At 37.6% G+C, this 14,745-nt stretch overlaps 1 protein-coding gene and 1 pseudogene across 1 annotated transcript; one reads left to right on the plus strand and one right to left on the minus strand.

Moving 5' to 3' along the window:
• The first annotated feature begins 7,793 nt into the window (after positions 1–7,793).
• Positions 7,794–10,689, plus strand: LOC113335432 (WAT1-related protein At1g43650-like). Its single transcript, XM_026581482.1, has 7 exons — positions 7,794–7,999; positions 8,092–8,154; positions 8,241–8,357; positions 8,706–8,976; positions 9,854–10,015; positions 10,169–10,320; positions 10,423–10,689. Exons 1-7 carry the CDS (start codon positions 7,794–7,796, stop codon positions 10,595–10,597), a joined length of 1,146 nt encoding a protein of 381 aa, XP_026437267.1. The 3' UTR covers positions 10,598–10,689.
• Positions 10,690–12,529: 1,840 nt separating this feature from the next.
• On the minus strand, positions 12,530–14,437 carry LOC113335480 (annotated as a pseudogene).
• Between the last annotated feature and the right edge of the window lie 308 nt (positions 14,438–14,745).

Raw genomic sequence — 14,745 nt, forward strand, 5'->3', positions numbered from 1 at the left:
AAGTCCGAACCTCTTATCAAGTAAACATACTTCGTTGTTGTATTGTCTCGATCTCGTATCCATAGACTATCACACGAAGTGTGAACCGATTAGTTGCATTGTCTCGACTCAGTCTATAGACAATCACTTTCGGAGAAAGGACTTATAGGTAGGAAAAGTTTTAGCTTGAGGTATATTTGGATACCCTCGCCTTTTCAGTATATGTGCAAGCATACATGTTTGTAAAAATATTGTATCCTTATTGTAAAATATTTTACTTTTTAATCAAATGGAATGAATAATATTGACGATTTGAGCGTGACGATGCTACAATTAGATTTCCAAAGCATATCATGATATTTGAGACCACGATATTAATGATCAAATGTAGGATGATATTGTCATAGCTTCGTGAGCTCTGCAGTTAGCTTGACGATAAATCGCTTGCGAATTTATATGTTTCGAAGATCTGCTGGTCTGAGAGAGAACATATGATCAGTAATCATACGGAGTATATAGTCTATTGGTTTGGGATAAATGAGTGAGACAATTAATTTTATGGGTGTAACAATAAAACAAACATTTACTCGATGTGTTGTGTAATGGGAAATAGACTACATACTCGATGTATCGTATAATGGGAAATAGACTATATAATCAAAATGAAACACGAAAACTGCAGACCTATTTTTCATATGGAGCACAACTAATTGTGTAACACATCAAAGATGGTTAAATCCATTAACTTGCATGACGTCATCTTCCGCTATTTTTGGTTTTACTGACATGAAAAAGTATTTGAAATTGAACTTTTTTTGGTGAAAATGGAGGATGATGTGAAGAGAGAATTGCTGCTAAGAGGTTGAAAATTTGATTTTTTTTCTTTAAATCCACCATTTTTGCAGCTGAAAATGCTCGGCGCTGGCATGGACGTGGTATGAATACAATGTCGGAAGCAGCCATACCGGCATGGTATTCATACCACGTCCATGCTGGCACCGAGTTTACCCCCCATTTTGAAATTCAAGCCGGCATAGTATTCAACCAAAAAACTATGCCGGTACGCTATGCAGGGGGTCCGGGTGGCAGCGCCCCCTAGCAGAGTGCGAGACAGCGTCTCGTAGAAAAACAAATTTGGTTTTGAAATTCAAACCATTTCCGTTTTGAATTTTTTTCTGGTTTTAACCAGTCTTCCGGCACAGTTAATTAATTCTCGAACATGCCGGTACTGCTACCGGCATAGTATGTTGCTTAAATTTCTGTGCCGGCACATGATGTAAAGTATCCAGAAAACTTAATTTTTTTTCACTTGACTACCGGCATTGATAGGTTTCTATCGAGCATGCCGGTATTTAGTTACAACATTGAATGTTAGTTACCAAGCATGCCGGCACCGTTTTCCGACATGGTCTTCATCAATTCCGGCATGGTCTTCATCGCTTCTGGTGATGTAAAAAAATATTTCCGACATGGTCTTCATCACTACCGGCATGGTCTTCATCACTTCCGGCATTTTCTTCATCACTACCGGCATGGTCTTCATCACTTCCGACATTGTCTTCATCACTACCGGCATGTCTTCATCACTACTGGCATGGTCTTCATCACTTCCGGATGGTCTTCATCACTTCTGAATGTAAAAAAGAAGAAGAAATCGTTTTCAAAGTGAGGAGCCGGGAGAGAAGGAGAAGAGAATTTGAAAGGGAGTGGGGAAAGGTTAGAATTTGAAAGGGAATGGAGAATATTTGGGTTTCAAAACCCTAGCCTCAAAGAGAGATGGAAATGGGGGATATCATTTTGTTTTTTGATTTTAAGTTTTTAGATTTTTATTTTGAGGGAAGGGTATTTTAGCCCCCAGAAAACACCCCTTAGCAAACATTATTGGTTGGGGGAAGTAATTTATATCCCCCAATTAGTTTCAATATCCCCCAATCGCGCGTTCCTAAATAGTGGCACGTACCAAATTGAATAAACAACAGTTGTAGGTCGAAGTGCCAAAAAAAAAAAACAACTCTAACCATGGCCTCTTACCTTCTCTTCTGGTGAACCTTGTACATTCTTGTTGTTGTACCTGGATTTATTTCATCTTGTGTATACCCTATAGATCTGCTTGTTGTTGATTGGAAATTGGAAACGGATATTCGAAAAAAGCAGTTGCTCTAACTATAGTATTAATTTTGGAATCTGTATTTTTTGTGGTAACTAATAAAATCTGCAACAGATCAATCAAAACTCATATTTAATAATCAACCCTAAATCAAAGAGAGAGGATTACCGAAGTTGTTGTCAAAAAGAGAGGCAACATCGTTTGCACCTCTTGCGATAATCTGTCAAAAACAAAGAAAAAGATATCACAACCATGGATCAATCAATAAAACTAATACAATAGGTTTGCAGAAAACAAAAACGTAAAAATAAATAGAAAACTTTCAACTTGTTCTTCGAGGAGAAGAGCATTTTTCGTCTTATAAAGTGGCGACCAAAAACGAAATTAGATCTTGACCCATTGCTTTTATATAGAGATGCCAATAATCAAACCCATAAATAAAATGATTTTTGGCCAGTATCTAGATATTTTTGGTAACGTATAATCATTAAATAACGGCCTTATCTAGTAATATATTTTATTAATGGTATTTATTTAAACATATCTTTCTAGTGCTTTTTAATGAAAAATAACAAGAAAATTGAAAACAAAAATCTTAATATTTCCAAATGAATAATTATCCTTTTAATTCACAGCAAAAAATTTATATAATATCTATATTATATTTTTGGGTTGTTATTGTATTTCTGAATTTATATAATATCTATATTATATTTTTGGGTTGTTGTTGTATTTCTGAATTTATATAATATCTATATTATATTTTTGGCTTGTTGTTGTATTTCTGGTTAGTCACAATTATGAATTTTTTTATATATTTCATGTCCAAAAACAAATATAAAAAAGTATATTATTTTGATTATTTTTTATCATTCGACCAAAAATAAGTAATTTTTGATATTGTTAGATTTTAATTCAAAATACTCGGAATATAAATATAAATCTGATCTTTTTAGATATTCGAAAATATAAATATTAATTTCGGACATTAATTAAATATATTAATTTTTCGGACATCCAATTTTATTTTTCGAAAACTTTTTTTTTACTCTCTCTCATGCCTCCTTCTCCGGTGATTGGAAATTCATTCCAATCACGGCCTCACCATGAATCCGCCTTGCATCGATTGTGTTTGGTTTTTCAATCTGATTTCTTTTCCACGATTTTCTGTTTTTCACGGTTTTGTTCCTGCAGTTTTTTTGAGTCGCGGCTTGTCTTTCCTTAGGGTTCTTACTGCTTTTCGTTTTAGGGTTTTTCTTACTGCTTTTCATTTTTCCCATGCCGAGAGTTACACGCACTTCTTCCCGTGCATCGCTGCATTCGCCCAGCTCCCATATTCTTCCTTCCTCCATCCCGGCAAGCACGAACTTCTCTTCATCTTCTTTAGCAGTCTCCGACAGCTTCTGCCACTGCCCTTTCAAGGGTCTTCATGGATGCTCTGATGGAGTTCATGGAAGAGGGTATGTCAAGGGTTCTTTTCTGAAGCATCTCCACGACAAACATCTCTTTTCGGAAGACAGTAGGAACGCGGTTAGAGACCTGATTGCTATTGATTTGAATGTGTTTTATGCTCTGGAGAAAGTTCTATGCAACTTACACATGTGGTTATGTAGCAAATGCTTATACTTGCATGCCTGGTCGAAAAACTGCAAAAGACGTGAAGGGTCGAAACATGATTTTATTTCAGAACCCTTCAGTGGAGATGGTGCAGACTTCTTGATCCATGGATTGGACAAACCTGTGGAGCTACAGGTTGTGTTGCAGGTGGATGGTGTTGTGGATGTTGACGATGTGGATGCTGCAGTTTCTGAGGGTAACGACAGTGATGTTGTTGTTTCTGAGGATAATGACAGTGGTGTTGTTGAGTTTCTCACCACTGATCTGCTTAATGTTGTGCTCCAACGGAAACTCCCCACTATTAAATGCATCCCCCACAAGTGTAGACTCGCTTTTTCGAGGGCACTTAAGGTCTGCCTTGATCGGATTCTTGCAAGTACGAACTCCCTGTCAGGTTGGTTACGTTTGCTTCTCCTTCCCATTTGTACTCTGTCCCTTTACCATCCGAAGAGTTCTGTTGAGAGAAAATCTGGTAATCTTAAGCGATTACAAGTGGTAGCTATTCTTCACGCGCTCAATGTTTGGAAGGAGCCGAATGGCTGCTTCACTTTAGTAAAGAAGCTTCTACAACAGCCGATTTGGTGGGGTTCAAGGAAATCAGACGAGAAGAAGGAGGATGATAAGAAGCAAGGGTTTGCTAACATTTCCGCCTGTCAGAAGAAGATTACTTCAGGGCATTTTGCAGCTGCCATACGAGTCTTTTCATCGTCTGGTGTCGCACCTTTTGAAGAGAAGACTTACCTGGACTTGTTGGAAAAGCATCCCTTAGCCTCCCCTCCGGAGGTTCCCACAGACGATATCACTGCGGATCCCATCTTTGTGGATTCTAAGGAGGTTTCGAGAGCTATTAAGAGCTTTCCTAAAGGTACGTCGTGTGGTCGCGATGGTTTAAGGGCGCGACACCTAGTCGATATTCTTAGTGGTGCGACGGCTGCAGTGGCATATGACTTGCTTTTGTCTATCTCTTGGGTTGTCAATCTTTGGTTGGCTGGAAAATGTCCTAGTGAACTGGGAGAATACATTGCTAATGCGCCTTTGACTCCTTTGCTTAAGTCGGGTGGAGGGCTTAGGCCTATTGCAGTCGGTACGGTTTTGCATAGGCTGGTTTCTCAGGTAGCTGCTTTTGCTGTCGGAGAGGACATGACTTCTTATTTAGGAGACTATCAATTTGGTGTTGGTTTTCCTGTAGGAGGGGAAGGTATTTTACATGTTGTAAACCGCCTTTTAGAAATGAAGGGTCATTCAGACAAAATGTCAATGTTGCTAATTGACTTTTCCAATGCTTTCAATATGGTGAGAAGAACTCAGCTCATCAATGAAGTCCTCCTTCATTGCCCAGGTATTTCTCGGTGGGTAGAATTTTGCTACTTACGTCCTGCTAAGCTTTATTATGCCCAATATATTTTGTCTTCTTCTCTTGGTGTGCAACAAGGGGATCCCCTCAGTCCCTTGCAAGCTTGATTTGCACGCCTGGTACCTTGATGACGACACAATTATTGGTGATACTTTGGAGGTAGCTGAGGCTTTGCGTATAATTGAAACTGAAGGACCAGGCAGGGGGCTACACCTCAACATAAAGAAGACGGAAGTATTTTGGCCTTCCCTCGATCCCAGGAGTATTACAGATGGTGTCTTCCCTTCGAATATTGGTAGGCCTTATAAGGGTGTTAAACTTTTGGTTGGTCCAGTGAGTTTAGACATGAACTTCATTAGTGACATGTTGTTGAACAGGGTGCACAAAACTGTTCAACTAATGGATGTGATCGAAAACCTCAAGGACCCTCAAAGTGAGATGTTTTTACTTCGCAATTGCACTGGTATGTCTAGACTTTATTTTGCAATGCGAACTACCAATCCTGCCGCTTTACAACCTGCCACTGATCTTTTTGATGACCAGCTATATCAGTATTTAAGGCTTCTGATTACTGGGGATGGTGCGGGTTTTGGTCCTTTACATATGAGATTAGCTACCTTTCCTATGAAGGATGGTGGGCTCGGTATTTATGCCGTGGTTGACACTCGTGCTTACTGCTACCTTGCTTCCCAGAGCCAGACTACTTCAGTGCAGAAAGCGATCCTTGGCAACTTATTCTCAACGGACAAAGTTTCAGCTTATCGGTTGGTTCTTCAGAACTTCACTCAGGTATGTGGATTTCCGTCTACTTATTGTGTCGATGACACTTCCCCCCCTTTCATGCATTCCTTGGAAGTTGTTTATTTTGATGCAGTTAAGAAGCAAATACCAAACCAATTCCATATGTCTGCAAGAGATTATATCTTATGGCAATGCAATCGTGTGAAGCATGCACAAGACTATCTTTTGGCGGTGCCTATTAGTGGGCTCAATCAATGTCTTGGACCTAGACAATTTAGAGTTGTGCTTTGTTATCGCCTTGGTATTCCTTTGTTTGGTGAGAATAGTTTGTGCTCAAGTTGTAGCAAGCCTATAGACACTTTCGGTGATCATGCGCTTCATTGTGCTAAATATATTGGGTATAAGTTTCGCCATGATGTTGTCCATGATGTTGTCTTTGACATTTGCTACAAAGCCAATGTACCTGCCCGCAAGGAAGTTCCTTTTGGTCTTCAGACGGATGATGGTAAGATTTAAATCCTGCTGATATTCTTTTTCTTAACTGGAAAAATGGGCAAGACGTTTGTATGGATGTTACAGGTGTCTCTCCATTCACTGGTGATGGTGTTCGCTCCTTTGTTCCTTGTAAGGCTATTTCTGGTGCGGTTTCACGTAAACGTACCAAATATCTGGACAAATGTATTGCACATGGCTATGGTTTGGGGGTTCTACCTTTTTCTACTTTAGGGGAACTTGGTGAGGATACTCTTGTTTTTTTCAAGCGTCTTAGGAATTGTTTGATTAGTAATGAAGGTAGTAGTGGTTTTGGTAATTTTATTTTTCATCGTTTAGACATTGTTATTCAAAGAGGAGTTGGGGTCCAGCTTGTCGCTAGGTTACCAACCAAAAGCTCTGTGTAATTGACAAATCTTATTTAAAATTATAATAATAATTTCATCATTAATTAAAAATATATATATACATATAGATATAAATCTGATTTTTTTGGATACTCAAAAAATATAATTTCCGTTATTATTTAATATGGTAATTTTTTAAAATTTTTCCCTATAATGGATCCACAAAATATAAATCTGATTTTTTTTAATTGGAGTTTTTGGATTTTTATCATAGATGCCCGAAATTAGTATAGTATTTTACATTAATATTTAAAATTAGTATAGTCATTTTTAGATTTATTATCTTACAAACTATCCTAAAAATATAAATCTGATTTTTTTACCCCGTAAAAATGTTTACTTTTTGAATTTTAGTTATAAATGTCTGAAATTAATATAGTAGTTTTCTTTATTTTCTAGATTTTTATCATAAATACGTGTAATTGATATATTATATTTTTAGAAAAATTCGACTGTCGTGATCTTAAAAAAAATCATGTAAATTTGGTGTAATTAAACCTAATAATTTTAGGCGGTCCAATCAAAAATCTTGACCATCTAGCGGTTAAACATATCAAATAATGAGGACCGTCCGTCGGGTGTGTACCAACCACCTACCAATCCACAACGCACATTGTTAGATCACGAATCATATTTCACGAAATCTCATCCAATGAATACGAAAGGTTTTTCTTCGAGCCAATGACAACGCACGGTTACGCTCACCAGCCGATAAAATGGAGAGTAAGCTCTCCGCCAATATTACTACTTTTATTCTGGAGTGAGAGATAGGGTTGAGTTTTTAGGTTGTTAATAGTATCTAAAATACAGGATATCGCGAAAATAAGGGTGTGAGTGGGTCCTCACTCAATAACAGAAATGAAATTTGTCATTTCATCTATTTCAGAAATTTGTAAGAGCACTTTCTGCTTTACATACACGTGGCAGCGTGCCGCATGAGAAACCCACTTGTTAGACAAGTTGTATTGTAGGATCTTAACCCTACCGGGTATACACCATACACCCCATTAATTAGTTATAAAACTGATCGAGAGCTTCTTCAGCACCAACGGTACGTTGAATTAACAAAGATAAAGGCACATACATACTATAACTAATGAAGAGCTTATCAATTAGAATAATTTCATCAGTGGAAAGCCAAAAACCATACATAGCAATGATGTTCATACAATTTGTATATGCAGGCATGGCTTTGTTTTCTAAAGCAGCAATTGGTGCAGGAATGAACCCTTTTGTTTTTGTTGTTTATAGACAAGCTTTTGCTTCACTTGCCTTGACTCCATTTTCTTTCTTCTTCCAGAGGTGTGTGTGTGTGTTTTATCTTTTCTCTGCTCTCTGTTCTGTTCTTCTGTACTTTTTCTTAATCTTACTGAAGCCTTTTAAATTTTGTGTAGGAAAAAAGATCCTCGACCGTCGTTCTGCTTATTATGCAAGATTTTCTTTGCTTCTTTGTTTGGGTGAGTATAAGGACTAAAAATTTAAGTGAATCCCGTTGCTATTACTCGGGCTTCTCGTAGTGATATTTGTTTTGTCATTGCAACAGAATTACATTGAGTTTAAATCTGTATTCTGTCGCTCTTAAGAATACCTCAGCAACAGTTGCTACTGCTACCGCCAATACAATTCCTGCCATTACCATCATCATTGCTGCTTTTTTCAGGTAAAGAATGCCTACATGCATATTTCACCATTACTATATATTTTTGGCCAAGTATATTCATTTCAAAACTCATTTGTAGTTTTCTTTTCTTGTTTGGACGAAGATTCATCACCTGGTACCAGAGGTGGCTGGAACCAACACAAACACACTCCAATACTTCATTTGATGAGCTTTCACTTTTCAGTGAGCTTTCCCATATTAGAAAGTCTTGGATATTTTTGAAACACACTTCCTAGTGGTTACTGGAAAATTATTATTGTTACATTGAGAGGAAGAGAGCGATGGTGATGTAGATGATGAAGACATACAGATGCAGTAAAGTTTAAAAAAACTAATTTTATTTTTCAGGATGGAAATCATTACTTTAAAGCATTATTATGGAGTGGCAAAGGTGGTTGGGACTATAATATGCTTATCAGGAGCTCTAGTAGTTGCTTTATATAAAGGTCCTGCAGTGAAGTTAGTGAATTGTAATTCTTCATCATCATTTCATCATCATCAAACCAGTCATATTTCCAATGACCCATCTAACTCATCACCAAAGGCAGTTGATTCAGTTAAAGGAGCACTCATCATGCTTTCTGCAAATACGTTTTGGTCGTTTTGGCTCATCTTACAGGTAACTTTATAAACTGGCCTCCAGAAACTGAACTCTCATATGCCTCTTGTTATACTTTTCATTAGGGTCACATTAAAACTGATAGCCTACACAAGGTTATCGTCGAATCACTCGAAGAAGCCGAAAGATATTTAAATATGGCTCCAGAGCCAGAATAGGATACAATTTTAAGTTTTGTTGTCAAGAACCAAGATGGCTCTTTGGGTGTTCCAGTTCTGATTCAACTTAGTGTTGGTATTCCAGTTCTGATCCAATTGTAATAAATTGCTCAAAGAATCGAAGTGGCTTCTACTTTCTACTTTCTATTAAGAATCGGAACTTATGTATATAAAATGAGTGCCCCTTTTTTAAAAAATTGCTATTTCTTGAGAACTTTCTTGTCGTTCATGGGGACTTTTCCTGTGGTGAAATAGGTCAGTGGATAGTGATTCTCAGCTGCTAGGAGTAGGACTATCTAGCTATCAGTTGCACACTCACAGCCAAAAGAATTCTTTTAGAGAAGAAAATAAAACGTGGAAAAGAAAGATGACCGTCAATCATATGTTCGGCTATAATGCTTTTCAAATCTAGCTGCCATGCATGGTCATATTTGAAGAGTACTTAAATTGGGCAACCGATTTTTTCTCATCTACGGCTAGATTTGCTATGTATAATATCTGCATCCTTTTACATTAATCCAGTAGCTAATGATGATTATACTATGTGTTTTTCATTTGTTTTTCCGATCAATAAGATGACAAAAGAGTAATTATGTTTCACAAATTAGTTCTACAAAAAGAACAAAGAAGAAAAGAAAATTTAAGGAAAACAATTCATGTACCTCAACATCATATATTTTTCTTCTTACTTAAATTGATCTACATATGTCTCCTTCCAGGGTCCCCTGATCAAGTTATATCCAGCAAAAGTACATCTGACTTCCTTGGGGTGCTGGTTTAGTTGTATTCAGTCACTAATCGTGGCTATAATCTTTGAGAGGAATAATCCATCTTCATGGAAGCTTGGATTGGACATTAATCTTCTCTCTGTAGCTTACTGTGTACGTCTCCAGGAGCCCCTTTAAACCCTTCATACATCTTTAGAACTCTCACTTTACGATGTGATGCTTCCGATATCTTTTAACTTTGAAACATACTCAGAACTTGCATTTCACAAACATAGACACTGATTTATTTTCATGTTCACGCAACAGGGTATAAATGTAACTGGAATGACCTACTGGTTGCAAGCTTGGTGTATAGAAAGAAAAGGACCAGTTTTTATAGCAATGTTTTCTCCTTTAGCACTTGTCATTACTATCATCTTCTCTGCCTTCATATGGAAGGAGCAGTTGCATTGGGGAAGGTACATATTACAGAATAAATCCTTATCAATGTCCCAATTAATATTTGTGATCACCTCCTTATGAAAACTAATTTATTGAATTTTCAAATTATCTGTTGCTAGTATTGCCGGTGCACTGTTGTTAATAGGAGGCTTATACAGCGTGTTGTGGGGGAAGAACAAAGAAGAACTCACAAATACTACGACTGAGGAAGAGATAAAAATTGATGACAAAACCAAAGAAGCAAATGAACTGGAACTTATTGATGCAGAAAGGCAACTAAAATGCGAACAATAACCATTTGCGGGTTTATCTAGGATGCTAGCGCGCGAATGGCATTCCATCACATTAATATGGACGGGTGCTGGGATGTTTCAGATGTAATATAGCTGTACTAGTTATCTTTTGCTTCCTTTGTGTGCTTCTTGAAAAAAAAAATTGTTGTACTCTAGTTAACTTCTACATACCCAACGAAGTTAGTTGCACAACGAACTTATCCTGTACCTTTACAGTTTTACATGGGAATAAAAAAGTGGAAGCAGTCGAGCAATAACTTCAGTTTTATGGATTACAAAGTGACAACAACATACAGCTGTTTGAAAAACCCCATGAAAACGGTTGTGGATCGTCTGTTACCAAAATCCACTCGTAATTATAGTAGTACATATTAGGGGATTTTGGTAACAGACGATCCGCAGCCCATGAAAACAGATAGGAAAACATTAGTAAAGGTGTGGTTTTCTCTCAATTTTCTCTTACCAGTTTTTCCTTTCCCTCTAAATGATACACGATTACACCAAAGTTCCCACCAATGATAGACCACATTAGTTTAGTTTTATTATATCTAAAGCAAATGGGACCGTGTTTAGTTTAGTTCAACCGCCTAAGCCAAAAAAGAAAAATCTGAACGGCTGAAAATCATCCGCTTAGAGTTTGGGGAAAAGTTGTCTTTCACTTAAAAGTTGTCTTTCACTTTCCCATAATGGCACCAAATTTGATGTTTGATGCTAACTCCATCTTGAACGACTGTCTCACTCCATAGCCCTTGCTCTAAGAGCGTAACCTGAGATGGAATCTCATTCAAAGTGCAGTAGTATAGTGGTGGTGGAGCGGAACCGCCACAAGAAGTTCTTTGCCGTCTAGGGTTTTGTTTCCAGTCGGCACAAAACAACCAAACAATTTGTAACTCTCATTTAACAGAGAACGCAAGCACGCAAGCAAATTACTGTCATCTGAGCTGTTTCGCCTTTCAACTTTCAAGTACACTGACCAATCCAGTGGCTGAAGTACTGGTGCCTAAATTACTAGCATTCCAAAAACTAAAAAATTCAAAATTGATACTAGTACTGGTGCCTAAAAAGTCTAACCATCCTCGCAAAAATGATAAATGATCTGCGTAGAAATGATGTGCAAAAAGATAGCGCAGTGGATACGAAGTGGAGGAGCAAGTTGAAATATCCTAAACTCTTTTTAAGGGAACATAACCCAAAACTCCAGGCGGGCCCAGAGAAACATAAAACACTGGAGACCTCTTAGAAATCATATGCCGCACAACAATGCTGCAATGTTGAACTCTAGGGTTCTAAATAAGGTTGGAGTTACGGGGCTTAAAGCATTTATCAACTTCTCTCTGAAGAACAAATAAAAATGAAATCATAACGGGAAAACGCAACATAAAAGAACTATGATGGGAGTAACAAAAGGCTACGCTTAATGTCCTAGTTCAAAAACAAAAACAAAAACAAAGAAAATCAGGTTCCTCGTAACTTTACTGAAACTGATAGATTAGTTGTAAATACTTGAGGCTGAAATGCCTCCGATGTTGCTTCACATAAACTTGAATCAATGTTAAATGCAGTTTGAAATGGATGTATGAAAACAAAGAGATCAAGACGAGTTACAAAGCAAAGAACAATCGGCAAATTCATATATCTAAGGAAATCAACTGCATTTGCATCCTTAGATAGGCTCAGGAATGAAACATCCTATTATCCTACCAATAGGAAGCTAAAGATTAAAACCAAACAAATATATACCATTTGCATGAAAAGCTGCATTTACAATAGCAACATGAACCAACATCATAATCGCCAGCGCACAATAATCTCAGTATAACACTTCAAGATCATAATTCTGTATGTTATCCAATAAACTTTTCAATTTAACAAAACTTGCCCTCTTATGCAAATACCTTTTACAAAAAGCATAAAGCTTAACCCGCAAAAAATGTAATACTCAAGGAACACAACCTTACAAATTCAACTAAGATATGCATGCCTTAAAATACATTTGATGTTTAAAGTGAAATTTCAGAATAGTTTGCATCCTAGAACTATCAAAGAAGTTCACAATCTAGATAGTTGCAAAGCTGCAGTCTTAGCTATCAGCTTTAAGACATTAGGGAACACTACATCTGGATCATTTCTCACAACCACAAGATAGTAAAAAGAACAGTCAAACTGATTGCAAGATGATACGATAATCGGGAAAAAGCATGGGTCCACAACGTTTCTATCAAGTCAAATACAAAGTTAAAGTGTTATCCACACCTGTGAAATAGCAGTTCCATGAAAAGGTTTTCTCTATGTCAGTTAACGATGAATATTAAGCATCGTTTTGGCTTCGGTCTGCTCTTCCAAGAGGTCGCGGCTCATGTATTTATCCATCAGCTCCTTTTTCTTCTTCTCAACAACCAACCTTTCGATCTCCTTCTCATCAGGAAGCGGCACATGTACAACAAACTCCTCTTTCTTGACCTCCTTTTCTTTGGCTATCCTCTCCTCTTCAACAACATCCTCTTCTTCTTCAAACAGAATTTCTGTCACATTCGCAACTTCCCCACTCTTCACTGCCATCCTTGCCTCCTTCTTGATCTCTTCCATTCTTTGCCATCCCTTCAAAGCTGCGGCTCGCATCTCAGATTCTGCAGGGCCCTCAAGTTTTACGAGTATCCCATCCTCATCATCTCTATACCCGTAATAACTTGCGTCTATTCTTTTAAAAATCTCATAACGAGACCTCCTCTTTCTCAGTTCAGGTGGCTTCTCAAATAGCTCTTTCACCCCAGGCAATTTCTTGGCTGCGCCAAAGTATCGATATCCGGGACCTCTGCCACTAGGATTTGGTACATCAATGATATTACCATCCAAATCTGTCATCTGAGCAGAGTGCTTAGTATAGTTTGCACCACCTAGCTCTAGAATCCGACGTTCCCAGTGTACTTTCTCTCTAATCAGTTTGTTAATTTCATCATTGAGGTCACGAAGCAGGTGCTCACCCAAACCCTCGTTTTGGATATCAGCAACTTTCCTACCTATCTCCCTCATTATTTGCTGTCTCCATTTATCAGCCTCTGCAAGATCACGACACTCAGAAGCAAGAAAAGGACGGCGTTCTTTAGGTCTCTTCTTCTCTTCATTCTTTAATGTAATGAATCTGTTCAGCATAGACTGCGCTTTCTCCTCATTTCTAGCCATGTTATATAAAAACAACAACCTCAAAACCACCTGTATTTTACCAAGCACTTATGAGAAATTCAAATTAAAGCGCAGTAGATGTCACAGCTATACTACTGCATCTACAAATAAATTATAGGATGCTCTAGAAGGAACGAAACTCAATAAATTACCCTCAAGGTTTCACAGATTAAAACGCCCAAATCACTTCTAAAAACCACAATTCTATTAAAACTTCTGGAAAAAGAAACAAACAGATGAACCCTAACGAGAAACAAAATAATTTTGCCAAACCTAAACTACCGCTAAGATTCTAGATTTAAACAGACACAAAACTAGCTAAAGAAATCCTACTTGAATAACCCCCAAATCAGAAGATTATCCTACTTGAATAACCCCGGAATTACAAGGATAGGAGTGCTCAAAACCCTAGGTAATCCGCGTACAATGGAAGGGAACAATTGCATAACCCTAGTTAGCAGGACATCGAACTACGGAAATTAGGTTTACAATATGCTTCGGAAGAATGTAGAAAGAGAAAGAGAGATTTGCGTTACCTGTTTTTAAAAGCTGCTGCTGTGTTGTAGTGACGCCTCTCAAGAAGTTGGAGAACTAGAGCGAGTTCTGGTTCTTCTAAATATACTATGTGGCGGTATTCTAATCCGTATAGACGGCATGAAGATATGCTGGGTTCCTTGCACTAATATCTCTTAAAAGTAGAAATTATCCCATAGTCCTAGAATTAGAATACAAGTGTGGTCCTGTTGACTTGGTCTAATTATTTTAAGGTCCTTTTTGAAAAATATATTTTTAGTTTGGTTCAAAAAGTTATTATTTGGCCATAAGATTCACGATTTCTAAAGGGGATACAATTTTCGGCGGGTAGATACCATTACATATAGGACAAACAAATCTTAGTAGATCATGGTCATTGGATCGATAAATTGGTATCACCCTCGCCAAAACTGGTATCCCTTTATAAATCGTGCT

This window comes from Papaver somniferum, unplaced genomic scaffold (assembly GCF_003573695.1).
Source record: "Papaver somniferum cultivar HN1 unplaced genomic scaffold, ASM357369v1 unplaced-scaffold_148, whole genome shotgun sequence".
Taxonomy (NCBI): Eukaryota; Viridiplantae; Streptophyta; class Magnoliopsida; order Ranunculales; family Papaveraceae; genus Papaver; species Papaver somniferum.